The following is a 21,836-nucleotide window of genomic DNA, read 5'->3' on the forward strand; positions in this document are numbered from 1 at the left end:
ATTTAGTATACATCTATAAACCAAATTTGTTCAAGAAACCCTAATTAAAATTAATGGTTTCTTTTCCCACACAGTGAGACCAAAAACTTCGCTAAGCTGGTAATCAAATCTCACATTGTATAGGTCTAGGGGCGTATAACTTTAACTGATTTCGATCAAATATAGGAGAAAAAAAAAATCTCCTAGCCACAATTTAATGCGCCATACATCGGGTGCGTAAGGGACTCACATAAGAGACCCAAATTGGTACTTGAAGTGATATGCCGAGTCGGTATGAGGTTGTGATACGCAGTGCAGTAGCTCTCATTATATGGTTTCTCAAAAAATATTAAAAAATTACAACCGGCTCTTTACATTCAAGATTCCTACTATAAACTACCAGCGAGCACTGCACTTTGTATCATTTTTAGGTACCAACTCTAACACACATACATCTAAACAAAACATATCACTTTAAAGTACCAAAACCATCCCATGCGAAATAAAAAATAATGAAAAAACACATGGTGAGCATGGGATGGGGTGTTTGACAATGTTACTCTAATGGCGGCGTCAAACAGGTTTGTACCGCAATGGGGGGGATCATAAGTTTCTTTTTAACAAAGTGGCCCTGGGTGATCTCCAATAACATGGAAAAATATGGGACAATTTGGGGCAAAACCCTATCTCCCATTTTTCTCCCATGGATCTCAAATAATGATTTCTCACTAATGGGGAAGTGCACATGATATAAATAAAATACCCCGAAAAAGAGAAACCCTATAGGGGAGGCCCCCCAAAATTTATTGGGGCCCACAAGAACAAATCACCAATATACATATAAGAAACCTAATTTAATACATGTATATTTTAAATATATATGATTTATTCAATAAAGAAACCGCATAAATAACCATATCATTAACAATCTCCAATGCATGTATAACAAATCAAAGCATATGCATATAGTTGTATCTAACCAAAACCATATCAAATGCATATTGTTATAACCAAACACTAAAGTATGCATATATTTTCAAAAAAAATAAATAAACATATATGCAATCGGTTATAAAACATTAGAATATTACATTTTCAAATGTTAATGTATAAGTGAAAATATTTAAAGGTAGTAGTTATAGTATGTTCAACTGGCTAATGATACATATTAAAGTTAGGTTACCGTTATCGACTAACCATGACATAACTACTCAAAATACGGTATAACAATGAATGTTTATACAAGGCACGAGGCCCAAAAGTTTACAAAAAGGGGACTATGTCCCAAGTATCTCCAAAGCCCATAGGCACAATCATCACACGGGCATCTATCGCCGTGCTCCTCGATCACAACCTCCGGATCCCCAGTTCTGATATCATCATATCCCGAGGGTTCAACCTTGAGACGAGCAAGACAACCATTACCTATATCATCATCTAAGAAGAATGTGTACACGGGGGTTACCTCTACTGAGGCAGTGAGGGGATGGGGAAGCACACACACACACACAATAGCATAAATAGTCCATGCTATATGCCATTATTATTCATTTACCACCTAACACACAATATTAGGTCAATAGGTATATGCTACTATGATAATTCGAGAATACACTGTGGGTCCTTCCTTTCAATGCCACAATGCAACCTCAATTACCACATTGGATCCCGCATCGGCCGTAGTCATCACCACCCAGAGGCAGACCCCGATAATCATTACTACCCTTAACCTGGCCTCTCTAACTCTCCACAGGTTTTAGGTGCTCTAGTTACCCAACACCTAAACCACTGTTGGTAAGGGTCGTAGCATAGGGAAATGTACCTAACCATAGATATACTACATGGATCCTATCGTGTCGAGAGGTAATCTGGGTTCATTAACGTCCCATTCCATCTAACACCTAGGTACCAGAACAACACGGCGCATACAGGAAAAATGACATACGAGTTACTAGTTCAGATAATCTAGGGCTCCGGTATCGGTACTTCCCGACACCGTAACCCAACACAGTCCGCATCATGATCCATATCATTAGTATCAAATAGAAATATATAGAATAATACAAAAATGATCATAATGAGGCAATTAACAATATATACAGGTATAGATGCATATAGGCAAACCCAAACAAAGCCCAAACCCACTCACTTGTCATCCATGTATTGTTCGGTGTGATTGTTAAGGATTGCTTTGATACACGCTCCCCTATATTAATTAGATCACCTAGGGATGCATGAACATGGTTAGAAGGTATAGGAGGGGTCCCAAGGGAAGTCCCCCAAAGTAAGTGTTGGTTATTGAAAGCACAACACGAACGGACTCAGGGGCAGAGGCAGCAGGGTGAGTCCGTCCCTGGATCCACCCAGGCATATGAGCTGAAACAGGTGGAACAGAACCACGGACGGAACCTACCATTGGGTCCGTTCGTCCTTCTGGACACAACTGAGATTTTACCGAAGGGAATGGAACCACTGATGGAATCAATCCTATGGTTCCGTTTGTTGTTCCATCCAGTACTAAGGTTTTACCGAGGGGAACAGAACCATGGACGGAATCAATCCTATGGTTCTGTTCATTGTTTTGTCCGATTATGACACCCAATTTATATGGAACGGATCTACGGATGAAATCATGATAACTGGTTCATTCGTTGATCTGTTTGAAGCAACATAAGCACTTCGTAGGTTTTTTTCTCCCAACCATTTTCCTTGGGATTCATTAGCCACAAAGGCTAGGAGAGGGTGTTCTAAACCTCTGTAAGGTCATTAATACCTGGTTCCATCATTGGTCTTAGGGAATCCATGGATAGGTTTCTCCCTTGATCGATTCTTATGGTTAGGGTGGATTGGAGGGTGTAGTTCAAACTACGGTCCTGAGATCAAGTCATGGTTCCCTAGGGAAACCAATTATAAATCAATTAGGGTATTGCATGCCCTGGGTTAGCCCATGACCGCCCATGGGAGCCCTATTTAAATTTTTGGGTTTTCCATGGTCACCCATGGGAACCCTAGTACATCCCAATTAGGGTTTGGTTGATAAACCAATGCCCTGCCCTTCTATTTTGTGTCCCATGCAATTATGGAACCCAAAACAGATGGAGAAAAATTCATCTCTAATCCATCACATGGAAAGAGGGATCCATCCCATACCTGAATGTGCAGCGGAATAAATCGATTCGGGTGTCTTTCGCATCCCATGAATAATCAATAATTAAAATCAAGAGGAATTCATAAAGAACTACTAACCTTATGAGCCTTAAGTGTTGCTCCTCCAATAGACAGTGGTTCTTCCTCTAATGAGTACTCTAAGTAAACAGATCTGAACCTCCAATGGTGCAGCCAAGGTTCTTCAAGCCAATCCCAGATGCTCTTCAACTCTTCAAGCACAAACTTGGGTTTCTAAAACCCTAACTCTCAATCATAAAAGAGAGAAACAAGCAGAAGAAGAGATCACAAGAGAGAGAGAGATGGACCAAAACACTCCAGGAGGGGGAGAGTCAGAAGACGTGGAAGACTGCCTTCCCCCTTGCGTTTTGGTCCTATTTACAATAATAGGATCTAAATTAAATCCTAGATGGATTTAAATAAATCCCTGTGAGAGTCTCTCTCTCACTCTCTCTTTGTTTGGCAGTTCTGTTTAAACTTAAAGTGCTTCTAAAAGGTGAAGAAGTAGAATCTAATAGGGAATGATTTAATTAGTTACTTTATTTAAATTTATGGATAATTATAATTAGCACGATATCCATTAATTAAATAAAGGACCAATTAATATAGCAAATTCCAAATAACTCCCTACATGATAACAAATTATCATGTACAACCCCCTACTAATCAACACCATCATTATGGAATCTAGGGCATGTACACTTGTACTGCCAAACCCCAATCCATAGTACATGTCCATATAAGAGTGTCTGTACATCTGATCGGATCCCGTAAAACTTGATAAAAAACTTTGTTCAAATAATCATATATAATCTATTATTTTATGTAAAATAGATTTTGCAAAAACCATTTCCAAAATGGCACTGGATCCAGCTTCCTATCCGATCATACACAAACAATCTTAATCTTGGTGTTCCCCAATCGGGTAGTGGTGACCATGTTGAGTAACTCCTTTACTCACAAAGTGTTCACGCATTCCCAGAACACTGGCTTTGACTCACTTGAGTCTCAGTCATTGATGAACCAAAGAATGCGATCACACTTTGCAGTGACAGGGTTCTCTCAGGCAAAGGGTGTCGGTGACACATGTCTATCCCTTCCTACATCTGGTAGTATTACATGAGGGAATCGACAAAGTAGATTATTCGCCAATACACATATCAAATATGTGAGTACTCATATTTGTACCCTGACATCACATGTCTAGGCATTCCCAATGCGACGACCATATGATAAGGGTGCCCAGCCCAAACCCTAGTCGTGACTACCATTTTAAGTAAAACTTATGGACACATAATGCTCAAAAAGTTTATATCGCATGTGATAATATTAAACCAAAATGTATAAAAGTTTAATACAAAGTAAAACCAGATTGAACTGTACTGAACCAGGTTTGATGGACATATTAGTCCAACAATCTCCCACTTGTACATCAAAGTCAATTTCCCATACATTTTAAACCTATGCCCTCCATGTGTTTCTCAAACACTCCAGGAGATAAACCCTTTGTCATGGCATCAGACACATTTTTAGTTGTGTCCACTTTAAAGATACTCACGTCGCCCTGCTGGATAATCTCTCTGATGAGGTGATACGTCCGCTGCACGTGCTTGTTCCTCTGATGAGCCCAAGGCTCCTTAGCTTGTGCAATGACCCCTCTATTGTCACATAACAGGGGAATAAGGCCCTTGACAAGGTCAGGGACATCCTCCAAATCTAATAGGAATTTCCTCAGCCAAACACCTTCTTTTGCTGCATCGCAAGCTGCAAGGTCTTTTGTTTCGATAGTGGAATCAGCTGTAGATTTCTGTTTTGCACTCCGCCACACAATGGCACCTCCACCCATTAGATATACCATCCCAGACATAGATTTTCTATCATCTTTGTCAATTTGGAAATTCGAGTCTGTATCCCAGAACTGACAACTGATTTGATCCAAAAATCAAGAAATATTCCTTAGTCCTTCTCAAGTACTTGAGGATATTCTTGACAGCACTCTAATGTTCCCGTCCATGGTTAGATTGGTAACGACTTACCATACCTACTGCATAGCAAATGTCCGGTCTCGCACACAACATAGCGTACATAAGACTCCCTATTGCTGAGGCATAGGGAATCCTCTTCATCTCTTCAATGTTTGTCTGAGACTGAGGACATTGAGATCTGGAAAGACTGACTCCATGTCGAAAAGGGATACTTCCCCGTTTGGAGTTCTCCATGCTAAATCTGGCCAGGACTTTGTCTATATAGGTAGCCTGTGACAAGCCTAGGATCCTTTTCTTACAATCTCTCACGAGTTTGATCCCAAGGATATAGCTAGCTTCACCAAGGTCTTTCATCGAAAACGTTGTGGATAACCACTGTTTTACTAATGAAAGAAATCCTACATCGTTACCCATCAGCAATATGTCATCCATGTATAAAACAAGAAAACATACTGCCCTCCCACTGATCTTCTTATAAATGCATGGTTCATTCATGTTTTGATCAAAACCAAACAATTGGATTGATTGATCAAACCTGATGTTCCAGCTCTTAGAAGCCTGGTTCAGTCCATAAATCGACCTTAGCAATTTACACACTTTTCTTTCTTCCTCCAAGGAAGAGAACCCCTTTAGCTGTTGCATATAGATTTCTTCTTGAAGAAACCCATTCAGAAATGCAATTTGCACATCCATCTGCCAAATCTCATAATCAAAGTGTACGGCAATAGCCAATAAAATCCTGATGGATTTCATCATCGCCACTGGTGAAAATGTTTCCTCATAGTCTATACCCTCTTTCTGGGTATAGCCCTTTGCCACCAGTCTCGCTTTGAATCTTTCGACCTTTCCATCCGTGCCCTTCTTCCTCTTGAAGATCCATTTGCATCCAATCGGCTTAACACCAAGTGGTGGATCAACTGGAGTCCAGACCTTATTGGAATGCATTGAATCAATTTCAGAGCGCATTGCCTCTAGCCACCTAGTGACATCAACATCCTTAAGAGCCTTAGAGTATGTCATCGGATCATCATCCGATTCAACCAATATCATGTGGAACTCTTCCACTGTTTCCTCTTCGGTTAGAAGAGTAAGCCTGGTGGGTGGTCTAATAGTCCTCTCACTGCGTCGAGGTTCTTCAGGTGTTGGTATTTCAGCGGGTATGCCAATTGGTCTCACTTTTGAAAGTGAAGTTTCTGAGCTATCCAACAACTCTTTAATGACTATAGGTTCGGATCTCTTGGTCAACATTTCTTCCTCCAGAAATGTGACATGTTTACTTTCAATGACCTTTTGGTCAACTGGGTCATAGAAATAATAACCCATTGTGCCTTTGGGGTAGCTTAAGAAATAGTATCTTGAAGTCCTGGATTCCAACTTGTCTATCTATTGCTTTTGCACATGTGGTATGCAAGTAAACAGATCTAAACCTCCAATGGTACAACCAAGGTTCTTTAAGCCAATCCCAGATGCTCTTCAACCCTTCAAACACAGATCTGGGTTTCTAAAACCCGAACTCTCAATAACAGAAGAGAGAAACAAGAAGAAGAAGAAGAGATCACAAGAGAGAGAGATAGACCAAAACACTACAGGTGGGGGAGAGTCAGAAAACGTGGAAGACTGTCTCCCCTCCTGCGTTTTGGTCCTATTTATAATAATAGGATCTTAATTAAATACTAGATGGATTTAAATAAATCCCTGTGAGAGTCTGACACTCTCTCTCTTTGTTTGGCAGTTTTGTTTAAACTTAAAGTGCTTCTAAAAGGTGAAGAAGCAGAATCTAATAGGGAATGATTTAATTAGTTACTTTATTTAAATTTATGGATAATTATAATTAGCACCATATCCATTAATTAAATAAAGAACCAATTAATATAATAAATTCCAAATAACTCCCTACATGATAACACATTATCATGTACAACCCCCCCATTAATCAACACCATCATTATGGAATCTAGGGCATGTACACTTGTATTGCCAAACCCCAATCCATAGTACATGTCCATATAAGAGTGTCTGTGCATTTGATCGGGTCCCGCAAAATTCGATAAAACACTTTGTTCAAATAATCATATATAATTTATTATTTTCTGTAAAATAGATTTTGCAAAAACCATTTCCAAATTGGCATTGGATCCAAATTCCGATCCGACCATACACAGACAATCTCAATTTTGATGTTCCCCAATCGGGCAGTGGTGACCATGTTGAGTAACTCCTTCACTCTCAAAGTGGTCATGCATTCCTAGAACACCGACTTTGACTCACTTAAGTCTCAGTCATTGATGAACCAAAGAATGCGATCACACTTTGTAGTGACAGGGTTCCCTCAGGCAAAGGGGGTTAGTGACACATGTCTATCCCTTCCTACATCTGGAAGTAATACATGAGAGAATCGACAAAGTAGATTCTTCGCCAATACACACATCAAACATATGAGTACTCGCATTCGTACCCTGACATCACATGTCTAGGCATACCCAATATGACGACCATATGATAAGGGTGCCCAGCCCAAACCCTAGTTGTGACTACCATTTTAAGTAAAACTTATGGACATATAATACTCAAAAAGTTTATATTGCATGTGATAATTTAAACCAAAATGTATAAAAGTTCAATACAAAGTAAAACCGGATTGAACCGGACCGAATCGGGTTTGATGGACACGCAAGTCCAACAGAGGGATCATTGGACAGCAACAAGGTTGCAAATAGGGCTTCATGGGAGTTGAATGTAGAGGGTGGAACCCCTTAATGAGGCTTATTGTATAGCTCAACCCATACCTTGGGTTCCAAGTGGAACCCTAGGTAAAACCTATTCCCTAGAAAATCCCCAAACCCAAAATAGAATAGAGGGAAAGAAAGAGAGATGGGATGAGGGCCTACCTTAATAATGTGGGAGTTGAGGGCACCCTCCACCAATCGATCAAGCTTTGGACTCCACCCTTCCTTCTCCACCTTCCTTCTTCTTCCCAATCCCAAGCCTTCCATGTTTTTAGTTGGTGTAGAGAATGAATGAGCCATTAAGGCATAGTCTTTATTACTAGTTATGTGGCCCTAAGGCCCTGTTTGGTTGACCCCAAGTTATAAAACTTTTTTTTTTGTCCGAGTTAAGCCTTGTGGGCCCACTTACATGGCCCAACAACGTAAGTGAAGGTCAAGGGTGGGGCCTACCACACTCTGGGGTATAGGTACTATGTCTGGAGTGGGGGGATATGGGTCCCACACATAAAATTACCCACAACAGCCATGACAGCTCGAATGGATGATCGAACGGACTCACCAACAGTGGGTCCGTTCGTGTATACATTCTTGCTGTAAGGGCTGAATCAGCCAAGAAATGCCATGGGCTTTGACCCGCACTTCAAGGGCTTCGAGGAGGGTCTGACTACGTGAGTGTTAGGGTAAGGACTATGCCTGTGGTATTTACTCACGTTTCATCAAGACTCAATTCCCGGACCCCAAATAGCAATCTCTTATCAATGCACACGGCATAGAGGCACCACTTGTTGATGCAAGCAGCCACCGATTTCTCCTAAGGATCCTCTTCGCTTTTGGGACTGGTGCTAGGAGGGCAATCTAGGAAATCACCATCCACGAACCTTCCCCAGTCTTGGTTAAGGAATCTTTCTTCAACCGAGAGTCTGGTGCTTCGGTTGACAATCTTTTGAGTTGGCTTGATGACCATCGCAAATAATTCGACAGCGTACACTGCTGCCTTACCTACGTGGCACAACATTTCAATTTTATATTAGGGTTTGGGTGCGGTTATAACAGTTCGTGATCGACCTAGTTCTTAGAGCAGCAGCTGTGTCCAAGGTACCATACAGGATTGCGCCCATGGAGTTAAAGGAGCTGCAAGTTTAGCTGCAAGACTTGTTAAGGAAAGGATTTATCCGGCCGAGCATATCTCCTTGGGGAGCACTAGTCCTATTCGTGAGGAAGAAGGATGGAAGCATGCATTTGTGCATCGACTATCGGGAACTGAATAAGCTTACCATCAAGAACCGATACCTATTGCTATGCATTGACGACCTATTTGACAAATTACAAGGCACAGAGGTATTCTCCAAGATCGATCTGAGGTCCGGATATCATCAACTAAGGATCAAGGGTAGCAATATTCACAAAATGGTGTTCAGAACCCAGTACAGACATTATGAATTCCTAGTGTTGTAATTCGGGTTAACCAACGCTCTAGCAGCGTTTATGGACTTGATGAACAAAGTATTCCATGATGTACTAAATAAGTGTGTCATTGTATTTTTCGACAACATTCTAGTCTACTCCAAAAGTGAAGAAGAGCATGCCCAACACCTAAGATTCATGTTGCAGCGGTTGAGGGAACATCAACTATTTGCCGAATTAAGCAAGTGTGAATTTTGGCTCCACCAGATTGGGTTCCTAGGACATATCATCACTGAGGCGGACATTAAAGTGGACCTAGACAAGGTAAAGGCGATTCTCGAATGGGAAACCCTAAAGAATGCCACAAAAATCCGTAGTTTTCTGGGACTGATCGGGTATTACCAGTGATTCATCAAAGACTTCTCTCGCATATCAGCGCCAATGACAAAGCTAACAAAGAAGGGGGCAAAGTTCGAATAGACCGACGCGTGCGAGAAGAGTCTCCAAGAATTGAGGGATTAGTTAGTTTTAGCACCAGTATTAACTCTTCCAGATGGTACCGGTGGTATGGTAGTGTACGCGGATGCGTCCCAAGTAGAGCTGGGTGCCATACTAATGCAAAAAGGGAAAGTCATCGCCCACGCCTCTAGATAGCTGAAGGAACACGAGAAGAGCTACCCTACCCACGACTTGGAGTTAGTTGCGATGGTCTTTGCCTTAAAAATCTGGCGGTACTATCTATATGGAGAAAAGAGCAAAATCTTCAGTGATCATAAGAGCCTGAATTATTTATTCACCCAAAAGGAGATAAACATGAGACAGAGGAGGTGGCTGGAATTGGTAAAGGATTACGATTGCGATATCCAATACCATCCAGGCAAGGCCAACATTGTTGCTAACGCGCTTAGTAGGAAGTCTCAAACCGCATCCCTTGCATCACTGGTCGTTAAAGAGCAGCTAATAGAAGAAGTTAGGAAGTTTGACCTGGAAATTGTAACTGAAGGAATGACTACTTTGCTGGCAGCAATGGACGTGCAGCCATCGATCAGGGAGGAAATTATTGAAAAATAGCCTAGAGACCCCGAGCTGGCGTGGATTATCTGGGAGATTAGACAAGGAACTCATAGAGATCTAGACTTCTCGATCCTCAATGATGGAGCACTGAAGTTCAGAGATAGGTTGTGCGTACTAGCCGATTATGATGTGAAGAATCGAATCCTTAGGGAAGTGCACAATTCACCATACTCGATACACCCTGGCAGCACCAAAATGTCAAGGACCTGAAGGGGTATTATTGGTGGATTGGGATGAAACAAGCCATAGCCCTATACGTGTTGGAATACTAACCTGTCAGCAAATAAAGGCAGCGAGACATAGACCTTATGGACTGCTGCAACAACTTCCAGTCCCGGAATGGAAATGGGAAAGGATTACCATGGACTTTGTAATCGGCCTACCAAATACGAGGAAGGGAATGAATGCAATCTGGGTAATAGTCGATGGATTCACAAAAGCAGCCCACTTCGTTCCCATCAAGATTACTTACTCCATAGAAAAGCATGCCCAACTCTACATTGAAAATGTAGTCTGCCTCCATGGAGTGCTTGTGAGCATCGTGTCCGATAAAGACCCCCAATTCACATCAAGATTTTGGAAGAGTCTACAGTAGATCCTGGGGACCCAACTGAATCTTAGTACCGCCTTCCATCCCTAGACGGATGGACAATTGAAAAGAACGATACAGACCTTAGAGGACATGCTCAGAGCTTGTGTATTGGAGATGAAGGACAGTTGGGATGCTCATATTCCCTTGATAGAGTTTGCTTACAATAATAGGTACCATTCCACCATTGTCATGGTACCATAAGAGGCCCTTTATGGCAGAAGGTGTTGCACGCCATTATATTGGGACGAAGTCAGAGAACGGAAATATCTAGGTCCCGATATGATACAAGCAATTTATGAGAAGGTGGACATGATCAGAGTGGCTTAGTCTAGACAAAAGAGCTATGTCGACAACCGGAGGAAGGACATTGAGTTTGGGGTTGGCAATGAAGGTATTCCTCTGGGTTTCTCCAACAAAAGGCTTGCTATGGTTCAACAAGAAGGGAAAACTGAGCTCAAGGTACATTGGACCATATGAAATTTTGAAGAGAATTGGACTGCTAGCATACCGATTGGCCCTACCGCCACCTTTGGAGGCCATTCATGATATATTCCATGTGTCGATGCTAGAGAAATACATCAACAACTTGACACATGTACTCTCGGCAGAATCAGAGCAGCTTGATGCTGACATGACTTATGAGGAGCAGCCGACGGAGATATTAGATAGAAATGAACATGACCTCCGCAACTGCACGGTTGCGTTAGTTAAAGTTATATGGGGAAACCACCCGCCCGAGGAAGCATCTTAGGAGCAGGAGGAAGAAATGTGCAAAAATTATACTCATCTCTTTGGATAACAAGGTACACCAATTTCGAGGATGAAATTTATGTTAGGAGGGGAGAATGTTAAACCTGCCCCAATCTGACTGGAACTTTGCTTATAGAATCATAGCCTGAGGTCACTCACTCAAGTACCTTGTGGTGTATCACCCCTGATGTTAAGATCAATGCCTACAGATGATATCCTACACACTTGTGAGGAGGTGGATTGCATCACCATGCAATTGCTCAACCCATCACCGGATGTACAACCCTGACTCTAGGAAATTACTCTATAATGTGTCCTAGGGGCCATGCCCACATTTATACTTGTTTTACCTTAATAAATGAGTGAGGGAAGAAGCCCATGTGAAAGCCCCAACCCATGTGAAAGACCACAACAAAAGTCAGCAAAACAGAATTCTCTGGGCGATGCGCTGGGCGATGCACCCAAATGCCCAGTGCAAGTCCTAAAGTAGCTTAAACAAGTGTTTTTCACTCCAAACTTCTAGGAACCCTGTTCTTTGGCTATGGACCATCTCACCTATATGGCTATACACATAAAGAAACTAAGAAAAACTGGGAAAAAAATGTATTTTAGCTAAGGCAACCCCTAGCCAAATAGGCCTTAGCTACCCTTGGCCTATAAATAGATGGCCATTCTTAGAATTCATTCCCTATTGTTCAAATATTGGAGAGGGAGAAAAGAAAGAAAGAAAGAGAGAGAGAAGAAGGAGAAGTAAGAGAAGAGAAGGAAGGTGAAGCTGGGAAGCCTCAATCGAAATTTTCCCAAGCTTGAAGGTAACTTTTATATACCTCACCCTACTCCTTCTACTGAGTTCCATATCTGTACTTTATGAGAAGACCACCACGACATAGCCATGTAGCCATGTCATGTCATGCTTCCTTGTGCAAATGTCATGAAGGATGCTAGGATGGCCCTGGACTCTTGCATGCATGCTTCTTTTTCCATGTATTACTCTTCATCCATGTCATTATAAATTGTAGATCCTTAGATTTTGAGTTCCAGCCATGCTCATAGTATAGTCATATGCTAAAACATGTACATAACACCTGGATAACAGGATAGGACTTAGGATCTTCACATGCATGTGATGTTTCCTACCTCTTGGCATAGGAATGCTACTGTAACACATATATGAGACTAACCCTTGTATGATTGTATGAAATTATTAGTGTTAGAAGTTGTGAGGATCTATTCCTTTTTCCAGGAGGTATTGTGCACATTCACACACTTATGCTCAAGGGTGATTGCGCTTAGTGCCTGATTCCGGACGAGGGTTTGGGTTATGCTCCTTGGTTGGAGAGAGAGAAGGAAGGCGTCTTTTCAAAGTTCATGATTTATCAGGATATGGGGGTCATACAATTAAATGAAATGGAGTCGCCACCTAGAATTAGGGCCTAGGACCCATTGGGGTAGCCCTATGAAGGGCTACAGCACTTCGTTTGGTCTAGTCAGAGATTCGAGGTAAGTGGGAAGGTGTTGGGCACCCACCTCGCCCGGGTAAACCGATCTTTCTACTAGATGTTGGTTTTCGAATATTCGTCATTCATAAATTTCGTATTTCCACATGTATAGCTAAAATGATGCACAAACTGCTTAATTAAATTAACTACTATACTCTACACGGGCATAATTTAAAAGTCTACATTGTTATGGGATTTAAATGCGATGAAAGGATTAAATACCTGTATGCATTAAACCAATGTAATTATATGGGACGAATCGCGTTCCCCAGCTCAGGTGGAGGCAAAAGACTAGCTTTTCCTTTGTCGGATAGAGTAACAGCGTCGGAAAGTAATTGCCTGGATAATAGGCAGAATAACAGCATCAGAAAATCTTTGGAAAGTAACCACTCGGATGTCGGGTAGCATAATGGCATATGGGTGTCGGGTGCTGAGACCTCAGATAGAATAACAGCATTAGAAAGCTTTAGAAACTAGACTTCTCAAATATCAGGGGGAATAACGGCACACGGGAGTTGGGTACTAGGACTTCGGACAGAATAACGGCATCAAAAAGCTTCAGAAACTAGGAATTAGGATGTCCGGCAGGGTGACTAGGCCATGGGAGGCTTCGGGGTTTTGGGTGGAAACGGGTTAGGAAAGCCAGGTCCGAGGGACTCAGACTCCGGACAAAGGGACGAGGCTCGAATGCTCGAAATCGGATTGGGGCAGGGCCCCGAAACTAGGAAAAAAGGAAGAAAAACAAAAAATTAGAGCTCTGGGGTCCCCCCTCTCCTCAACTTGGAACTTGTTGAAATGAGGGGTGGGGGTATTTATAGGAAAATTTTCCTTCTGGAAGTGCCGCGGCGAAACCTGCAGTGCCGTCGAAAATTAGAAAATTTTATTTTGGGTACCCAGCGGTAGCACGGCTCGGGACGCGACGCTGTAGGGCCAAAGCTTGCAAGTCGCAGTGCTATCATGCTACGCCGTAGCCGAGCATGGCGCTGTCGCTCGGCACCGCAGCTAGGTGTGGTGCTGTTGCATGGCACCGGTACCAGGCACGGTGCTATCGCATAGTGCCACAGCCGAGTGTGGTGCTACCGCACAGTACCGCGACAATACGAAGTGCCGTCGGGTCAGGGCTTCAGGTGAGGGCATCTTGTGGGGTCGTTCTGGGGATGCGAGGGGACCGCAGGTGGAAACGAGGTGGAACAGGGGTTGTCCGAGTAACTCTGAAGAAAAAGAGTTTTTAAAAGGGCATTGCCAGTCTTTCGTGCCCAGTTGTTGTCATCATTGGGGGGTGGCAAAATCCAGCATCTACAGTTTGCCCCTCTTTGGCCGAGACCTGTGCTAACAGCCAAAGGGTAAAGATAAAACACCGCTTGATTTTGTCACCAGGAGCATGCATCTCCGCCACTTTGCTGATAGGTGGTGGAGTTGAATGATTAAAACCATGTCTCGGGAAATCCATTCAAAAAATATTTTGAGCAACTACTACCATCGCTTTGCTCATAGGCGACGGTGTTCCCTCGGCAAACTTTTCAGTGAGCCTCCTTGGGTCGAGCAACTACTCCATTACTTTGCTCAAAGGTAATGGAGATCCGTTAGTAAACCTTTCGGTAAACTTCCTTGGGTTGAGCAACTACTATCGCCACTTTGCTCATAAGTGACAATGTTTTGGGCGATAAAACCTAATTTGGAAAATCGCTTGGTGAAGTCTTTTGTTTTGAACGATAAAACCTATCTCGGCAAACCGTTCGATGAAATCTCTTATTTTGAACAATAAAACCTATCTTGGCAAACTGTCCGATGAATCTCTTATTTTGAACGATAAAACCTATCTTGGTAAATCTTTTGGTAGCAACTGGTGCTCAATCAGTAAATCTAGAGGATCGGGTGTCAACGGGAGATTGAAGATCTGATGGCAGCAGGCGATCAATAGATTAGATGACAGCGGATAATCGTAAAGTCAAATGGCAACGTGTTATCCAAGGATCGGATGGCAATAGGTGATCAACAGATCAAATGGCAATAGGCGATCTGAGGATCGGATGACAATGGATGATCGATAGTTCAAATGAAAATGGACGATCCAAGGATCGGATGACAATGGGTGATCATTAGATCAAGTGGCAACAGGCGATTCAAAGATCAAATAGTAATAGATGATCAATAGATCAAATGGTAACGGGTGATCTAGGGATCAGATGACAACAGGTGATCTAAAAATTGGATGACAACAGGTGATCGGCGGTTCAAATGACAATGGGCGATCCAAGGATCGAATGATAATGGGTGATCAATAGATCAAGTGGCAACAAGCGATTCAAAGATCAAATAGTAATAGATGATCAAGAGATCAAATGGCAATGGGCAATCTAGGGATATGATGACAACGGGTGATCAATAGATCCAATGGTAATGGATGATCCAAAAATTGGATGACAGCAGGTAATCGACAGTTCAAATGACAATGGGCGATCCAAGGATTGAATGACAATGGGTGATCAACAGATCAAGTAGCAACAGGCGATTTAAAGATCAAATAGTAATAGATGATCAACAGATCAAATGGCAACGGGCGATCCGGGGATCGGATGACAATGGGTGATCAACAGATCCAATGGCAATGAGTGATTTAAAAATCGGATGACAACGGGTGATCAGTAGATCAAAAAGGGTAATGGGTGATCCAAAAATCGAATGACAACGGGTGATCAAGGGTAATGGTTTTGAGCGACGCTCTGTTGGATTCTGATTTTTGAGCGATGCTCGGTAGAAAATCTGACTTTGAGCAATGTTCGACAGGGATTTGTGATTTTGAGCAATGCTCGGTAAAGTTTTAAGTTTGAGCATCGCTCGATTGGAAATCTGATTTTGAGCAACGCTCGATTGAGAAGGCATTGTTACTGAATTTCTCTTGGAAATGTACGATGAGATGGCATCGTGATCGAATTTTTGAAAGACGTACGATGAGATGGCATTACGACCAAATTTTTGAAAGATGTACGATGAGACGGCATCATGGCCAATTTTTGAAAGCATACGTTTAGACGGCATAGTGACCGAATTTTGAAAGAAAGTACGATGAGACGGCACCGCGACCAAATTTTGAAATGTGTAACGATGAGATGGCATCGCGACAGAATTTTGAAAGAAAGTATGATGAGACGGTATTGTGACCGAATTTTGAAATGAGTAACAATGAGATGGCATAGCGACCTCATCGCGACCAAAATTTTGAAATTTGTAACGATGAAGATGGCATCGTGACTGAAGAAAGTACGATGAGATGGCATCGTAACCAAATTTTGAAATGTGTAACGATGAGACGGCATCGCGGCCAATTTTTTGAAAAAATGCTCGATGAGATGGTATCGTGACTAGTTTGGAAAAACACACAATGAGATGGCATCGCGACCAGTTTTGCAAAGCGTATGGTGAGGTGGCATCGCAACCCCAAAAAAAGAAAAAAAAATTTTTGTCCGCGGGGCCGCTGCATTGCCGCGCGGCGCCGCTGGCGATGATTTTCTATAAAAAGGGGGATGACCCTCATTTCTCACGTTTCCCTCCCCTTGGCTTGGTTTTTTCCTCTTGGAGCTCTGCCCTCTCTCTTCTTCGCTTTTTCTCATTTTTCACTTGTTAGCCATTTGCCATGTCTTCATCAAAGCGGGGTAGGCCATCATCTTCTTCTTTTGAGGTGACCGGCAACTTGAAGGCGGAATGGTACCCGGGCAGTATTCTGGTGGACACTGCGCTCCACAAATGTTGCACCATCTGGGGTCTGGCTCTCAAGAAGGTAAGTGGTGCTTGCCTTCTCTTCTTTTTCATACAACGCATGTTTTGTTCAATATTTGAATGCTGCCCATCATCTTGTTGGAGCTTTACTCCCCTAGTTATAAGAAGTACTGTCGTACCAATGATGTCTTACCATGGTACAAGCGACTCCATCTTGCTGTGAGGGAGAGGGTGGACCTCATAGGCCTAGGTTGTACTTCTCAAGTAGTTTCACCCAAGCTTGATACCCCTGTAGTTCATGCTATTGAGGAAAAGACCTCATACACTCCAAGTCATCCACCATGATGATCACATAAAGGTTTTGATGATAACAAATAAAACCACTCTTGGACTAACACTTGTTTAAGTTGTTTAGATGAAAGCGTAGCACCAAGTGAGGGGGAGCGTATACAAAAGCGTATACATGAGCATATACAAAAGCATACAAGAGTACACACTCAAATAAATTGGACTATTGCTCAAGTTGATTTCAAAGACATGAAAGTCAAAGAATTAAGTCCTGAAGACAAAGACCAAGTCAAACAAAAGAATCTACATTGAAGACTGTCAAGCTTAAAGATTGAAGACTTTGTAATTGTTTATTTTTTGTAAATTAAAGTCATAATCAATGTAATGCACACACACATGTATACATTCATATAGAATGACCTTAGGAGGTTAAATGAACCCCTAAACGTATGACCTTTTATGTTTGAGACCCCCCAAGATAGCCCCTTAAAGGAACTAGCTCATTTCAGCAGAAATTAGCTAATCCAGCATAACGGATCCTCAAAACGGCATACCGGATCAGTATTGGTCTCAGGAAACAGACCACAGTAGCCTTCCAGCCTACGTTGGATGGTGATCCAGCATACCAGATCACTTCTGGTTGTATTATCCCCTGAAATGGTATACCAAATTGTTATTCAGCATACCGGATTACTATTTGACTGTTATAATTTGACCGTTAATCCTTAAGTTATATAAGGAAATTTGGTGAACCGGCATATTGGATTGGGAATCGGTATACCGGATTATGGCTGTCTAATTCAATCTGATCTTCAGATAGTTTCCATAATAATTAAAGTTACTTAGCCTATAAATACCCACTTGTTTAAGGCTCTAATCACTACTACTGATCACAATTAAGAGCTTTCAATACAAGATACATTGCAAGATCACCAAAGTGAGCCATGCATTGATCATAAGCATCAAATCATCACAAGCTCACACACTCAAGACTACTCTACCTCAATTAGCTTCAAGCTTCAAAGGTGGAAGATAGTTTTTCACATCTAAGGTTGAGGTAATCCTAATCTTAGTACACTTTTCATTTCTATGTGTTAAGTTGAGTTCTCTTGCTCGAAATCAAGATTGATTGAGTCCTCTTGTTCCTAATCAAGATTAGTTGAGTTCTCTTGCTCATTCTCAAGATTTGTACGAGTTCTCTTGCTCATACTGAAGATTCTATTTAGTGGAATTCTCTCTAAGGTGAGAGGAGTGAACGTAGACAAGTATTGGCTGAACCACTATAAATCTCTTATGTTATCTTTGTTATTTGTTTGTATTTCATTGATAACTTGTTTATTTCTGTAATAATTTTTTTATTCCATTACCTTCACCTATTCACCCCCTCTAGGTGAATTCACATTTGGTATCAGAGCGGGAGTTCAAGACCTTGATTGTTTTTAATCTAACTAAGAGTTAAAGACCATGGGATCCTCTACCAATCGTAAGATTGAAGGATATAACATTACCTAACCCCCCTTCTTTGAAGGTGAAGGATTTTTCTATTGGAAAAATTACTTCAAGAACTTTGTTTGTGTCAATAACATTGATGCATGGGAAGTCATTGAGAATGGACCAAACACAATAGACAAACCCAAAGAAGAGCGGACTGCTGCTAAAAAAGTAAAAGTTTAACTCAATTATGTAACGATAAGTTACATCCAATGTGCTTTGGGAGAAAAGAAATATAATAGAACTTGTATGCGTTACTCCGCTAAGGAGATGCTTGACAAGCTCGTTGTGACCTATGAAGGTACTTCGGAGGTCAAACAATCTAAGATTGACATGCTTGTAAATGAGTATGAATTATTTAAGATGAAAAATAATGAGGATATATATGCAATGTTTACATGTTTTACTAACATTGTAAACAAACTGAAAGGTTTAGGGAAGATCCATTCAAATGGTGAAAATATTCGAAAGATATTGAGATCTCTTTCAAAGGAATGGAGACCCAAAACTACGGCAATAAAAAAATCCAAGGATATCGACAAGTTGAGTTTAGATGAATTGTTGGGATCACTCCAAACTCATGAAATGGAACTCAAACAGGATACCAAAGGGGATGAACCAAAATAATCAAAAAAAGAAGGTCGTAGCTTTCAAGTCATGCTACGAAATTAGTGAGGATGAAGAAGAGCTCTCAGATGACGAGATCGCCTATCTCTTCAAGAAGTTCTCAAGATTCTTGAAGAACAAGGGAAAAACTTCATTCAACAAAAGAAGATTCTCTGAGGATCAGAAAGGTAAGAATATTTCTAAAGATAATACTGACTCTTTTTCAAAAGATGTTATTTGTTTTGAATGTAGGAAATCAGGACATTATAAGGGAGACTGTCCTAAAATGAAGAAGTATAAAAAGGCCTACAAAGCTGAACACTTTTTTGATTCAAGTGATGAAGAAGAAGAAGAAGCTCAAGAAGAAGAGCAAACCAACCTTGCTCTTATGGCTACTGAAGATGAAGAGAATCAAAATAAGGTAACCCTGCTTCTCCATCTCATAAAGATAAAGACTTTCTAGAATTAGAAGAAGCCTTTGAAGACCTTTATCAAAGTAGTATGGAATTAGCTACTACTAAAAAGAATCTCTTAAAAGAGATAAGTACCCTTAAAGACCAAAACATAACTTTAACTTCTCAAGTTAACGACTTGGAAGAAGAGAAAGAAAAGTTGTGTAAAGCTTTAGAATCTTTTATTAATGGTAAAATGACCCTTGACATTTTACTTGGAACTGCATCCAAAGCACCTCTCAACAAGGAAGGGGTAGGCTATGATGTAAACAAAAGTTCAAATCAAACCAAAGAGCCAAGTACAAGTAAAATGACAAGTAAGAAAGTAACGAAGAAGTTTTGTAACTACTGTAGGAAGAAGGGACACTCTATTGAGGAATCCTATTCTAAAAAGAAAAGTCTTCAATTTAGCAAACCCAATCCCAAAGGGTTGACTCCATATACCCCTTAAATTATTGTATGCAATAATTGCAACAAGAAGGGACATACTAGTTGGGAATGTTATCACATGAACCAATCCTTCTACCATCCCAGAAGACCTTACAATGGTAAAAATAGGAGGAGTCATCCAAAGATACAAAGACCAACTAGAACTCCACCTAAGGTGCAAAGACCACCCAAAAACCAAGGTTCATATAGAGTACCCCAAGACCAAAGACCTTGGAACCCCCAATCATACCCAAATTGGTATGGCAACCAAAAGGCAAATTGAAACTGAATGGTTTGGAGACCAAGAGAAAGGTATGATACTAATAATGACAGACCTAACATACAATGGAGATCAAAATTTTATTAAGTGTCTTTGTTTTGTAGGTGCATATGAGCAACATGGAATGGTACATCGATAGTGGTTGCTTAAAGCACATGACATCCAATCCAAAACTATTTTCGGAGCTCAAGAAGCAAAAAGGAGGATGGATAGCCTTTGGAGACAATAGCAAAGGAAGAATCATCAGAAACGGATCTATAAAATTTGGAGGTATAGTAATTTCCAATGTTAGCCTAGTTGATAACCTTAAGTATAATCTACTTAGCATAAGTCAATTATGCAGCAATGGATACTTTGTTAACTTTAATGCCTCTAAATGTGTAATTAAGGATTCTAATGATAATATGATTCTTGAAGGATGTAGAAGGAATAATGTTTATACTTGCATATTTAGTGTAAACTCTCATGATGCATGCCTTATTTCAAAATCTGATGATGCTACCTTATGACATAGAAAATTGGGATATATTAATCCTAAAATAATTAGATTCCTTTCTTCTAAGAACTTGGTGAGAAATCTACCTAAGTTGAACTTTGATAAGCAACACACTTGTGGAGCATGTCAAAGAAGTAGACTTACTAAAGCTTCTCACAAAGCCATTAATTCTATTGCTACTTCAAGACGTTTGCAATTACTTCATCTTAACTTGTTTAGACCTATACAAACCACAAGCTTAGGAGGTAAGAAGTATACCTTTGTTATTGTAGATACTCCCGATTTACTTGGGCCCTCGTTCTCAAGCATAAAAATGATACATTTGAGGAGTTTGTATCTCTTTGCAAGAGAATATAAAATCAGAAGGGTTACTTGATCACTTCTATCAAAAGTGACCATGGTGGTGAATTTGATAATATAGATGAATTTGGAGACTTTTGTAGAAAATAAGGTATAACCCATAACTTTTTGGCTCCTAGAACACCACAATCAAATGGTGTGGTTAAAAGGAAAAATATAACCATCCAAGAAACTGCAAGGACAATGCTCAACGAGTATTCTTTGCTAAAGTACTTTTAGGTCGAAGCTGTTCATACAGCATGTTATGTGTTAAATCGAGTTTTGATAAGATCTATACTTTTGAAAACTCCTTATAAACTCTTTCATAACAAGCTTCCTAAAGTTGATTATTTTAAAGTTTTTGACTGTACGTGCTTTATTCTTAATACTAATGACAACCTAGGAAAGTTTGAAGAAAAGGCCGATGATGGTATCTTTCTAGGCTACTCCACAAATACTAGAACTTATAGAGTATTCAATAAAAGAACTCTAGTTGTGGAAGAGTCTATGAACGTAAAGTTTGATGAATCTATGGCCAAAGATAAGTACAAAGACTTAGAAGAA

The 21,836-nt window shown here is 40.8% G+C and overlaps 1 protein-coding gene across 1 annotated transcript; it reads left to right on the plus strand.

Moving 5' to 3' along the window:
• The first annotated feature begins 11,268 nt into the window (after positions 1 to 11,268).
• LOC122665428 lies at positions 11,269 to 11,676 on the plus strand. Its single transcript, XM_043861577.1, has one exon. It carries the CDS (start codon positions 11,269 to 11,271, stop codon positions 11,674 to 11,676), a length of 408 nt encoding a protein of 135 aa, XP_043717512.1.
• Positions 11,677 to 21,836: the final 10,160 nt, after the last annotated feature.

The sequence above is a fragment of the Telopea speciosissima genome, chromosome 6 (assembly GCF_018873765.1).
Source record: "Telopea speciosissima isolate NSW1024214 ecotype Mountain lineage chromosome 6, Tspe_v1, whole genome shotgun sequence".
NCBI lineage: Eukaryota > Viridiplantae > Streptophyta > Magnoliopsida > Proteales > Proteaceae > Telopea > Telopea speciosissima.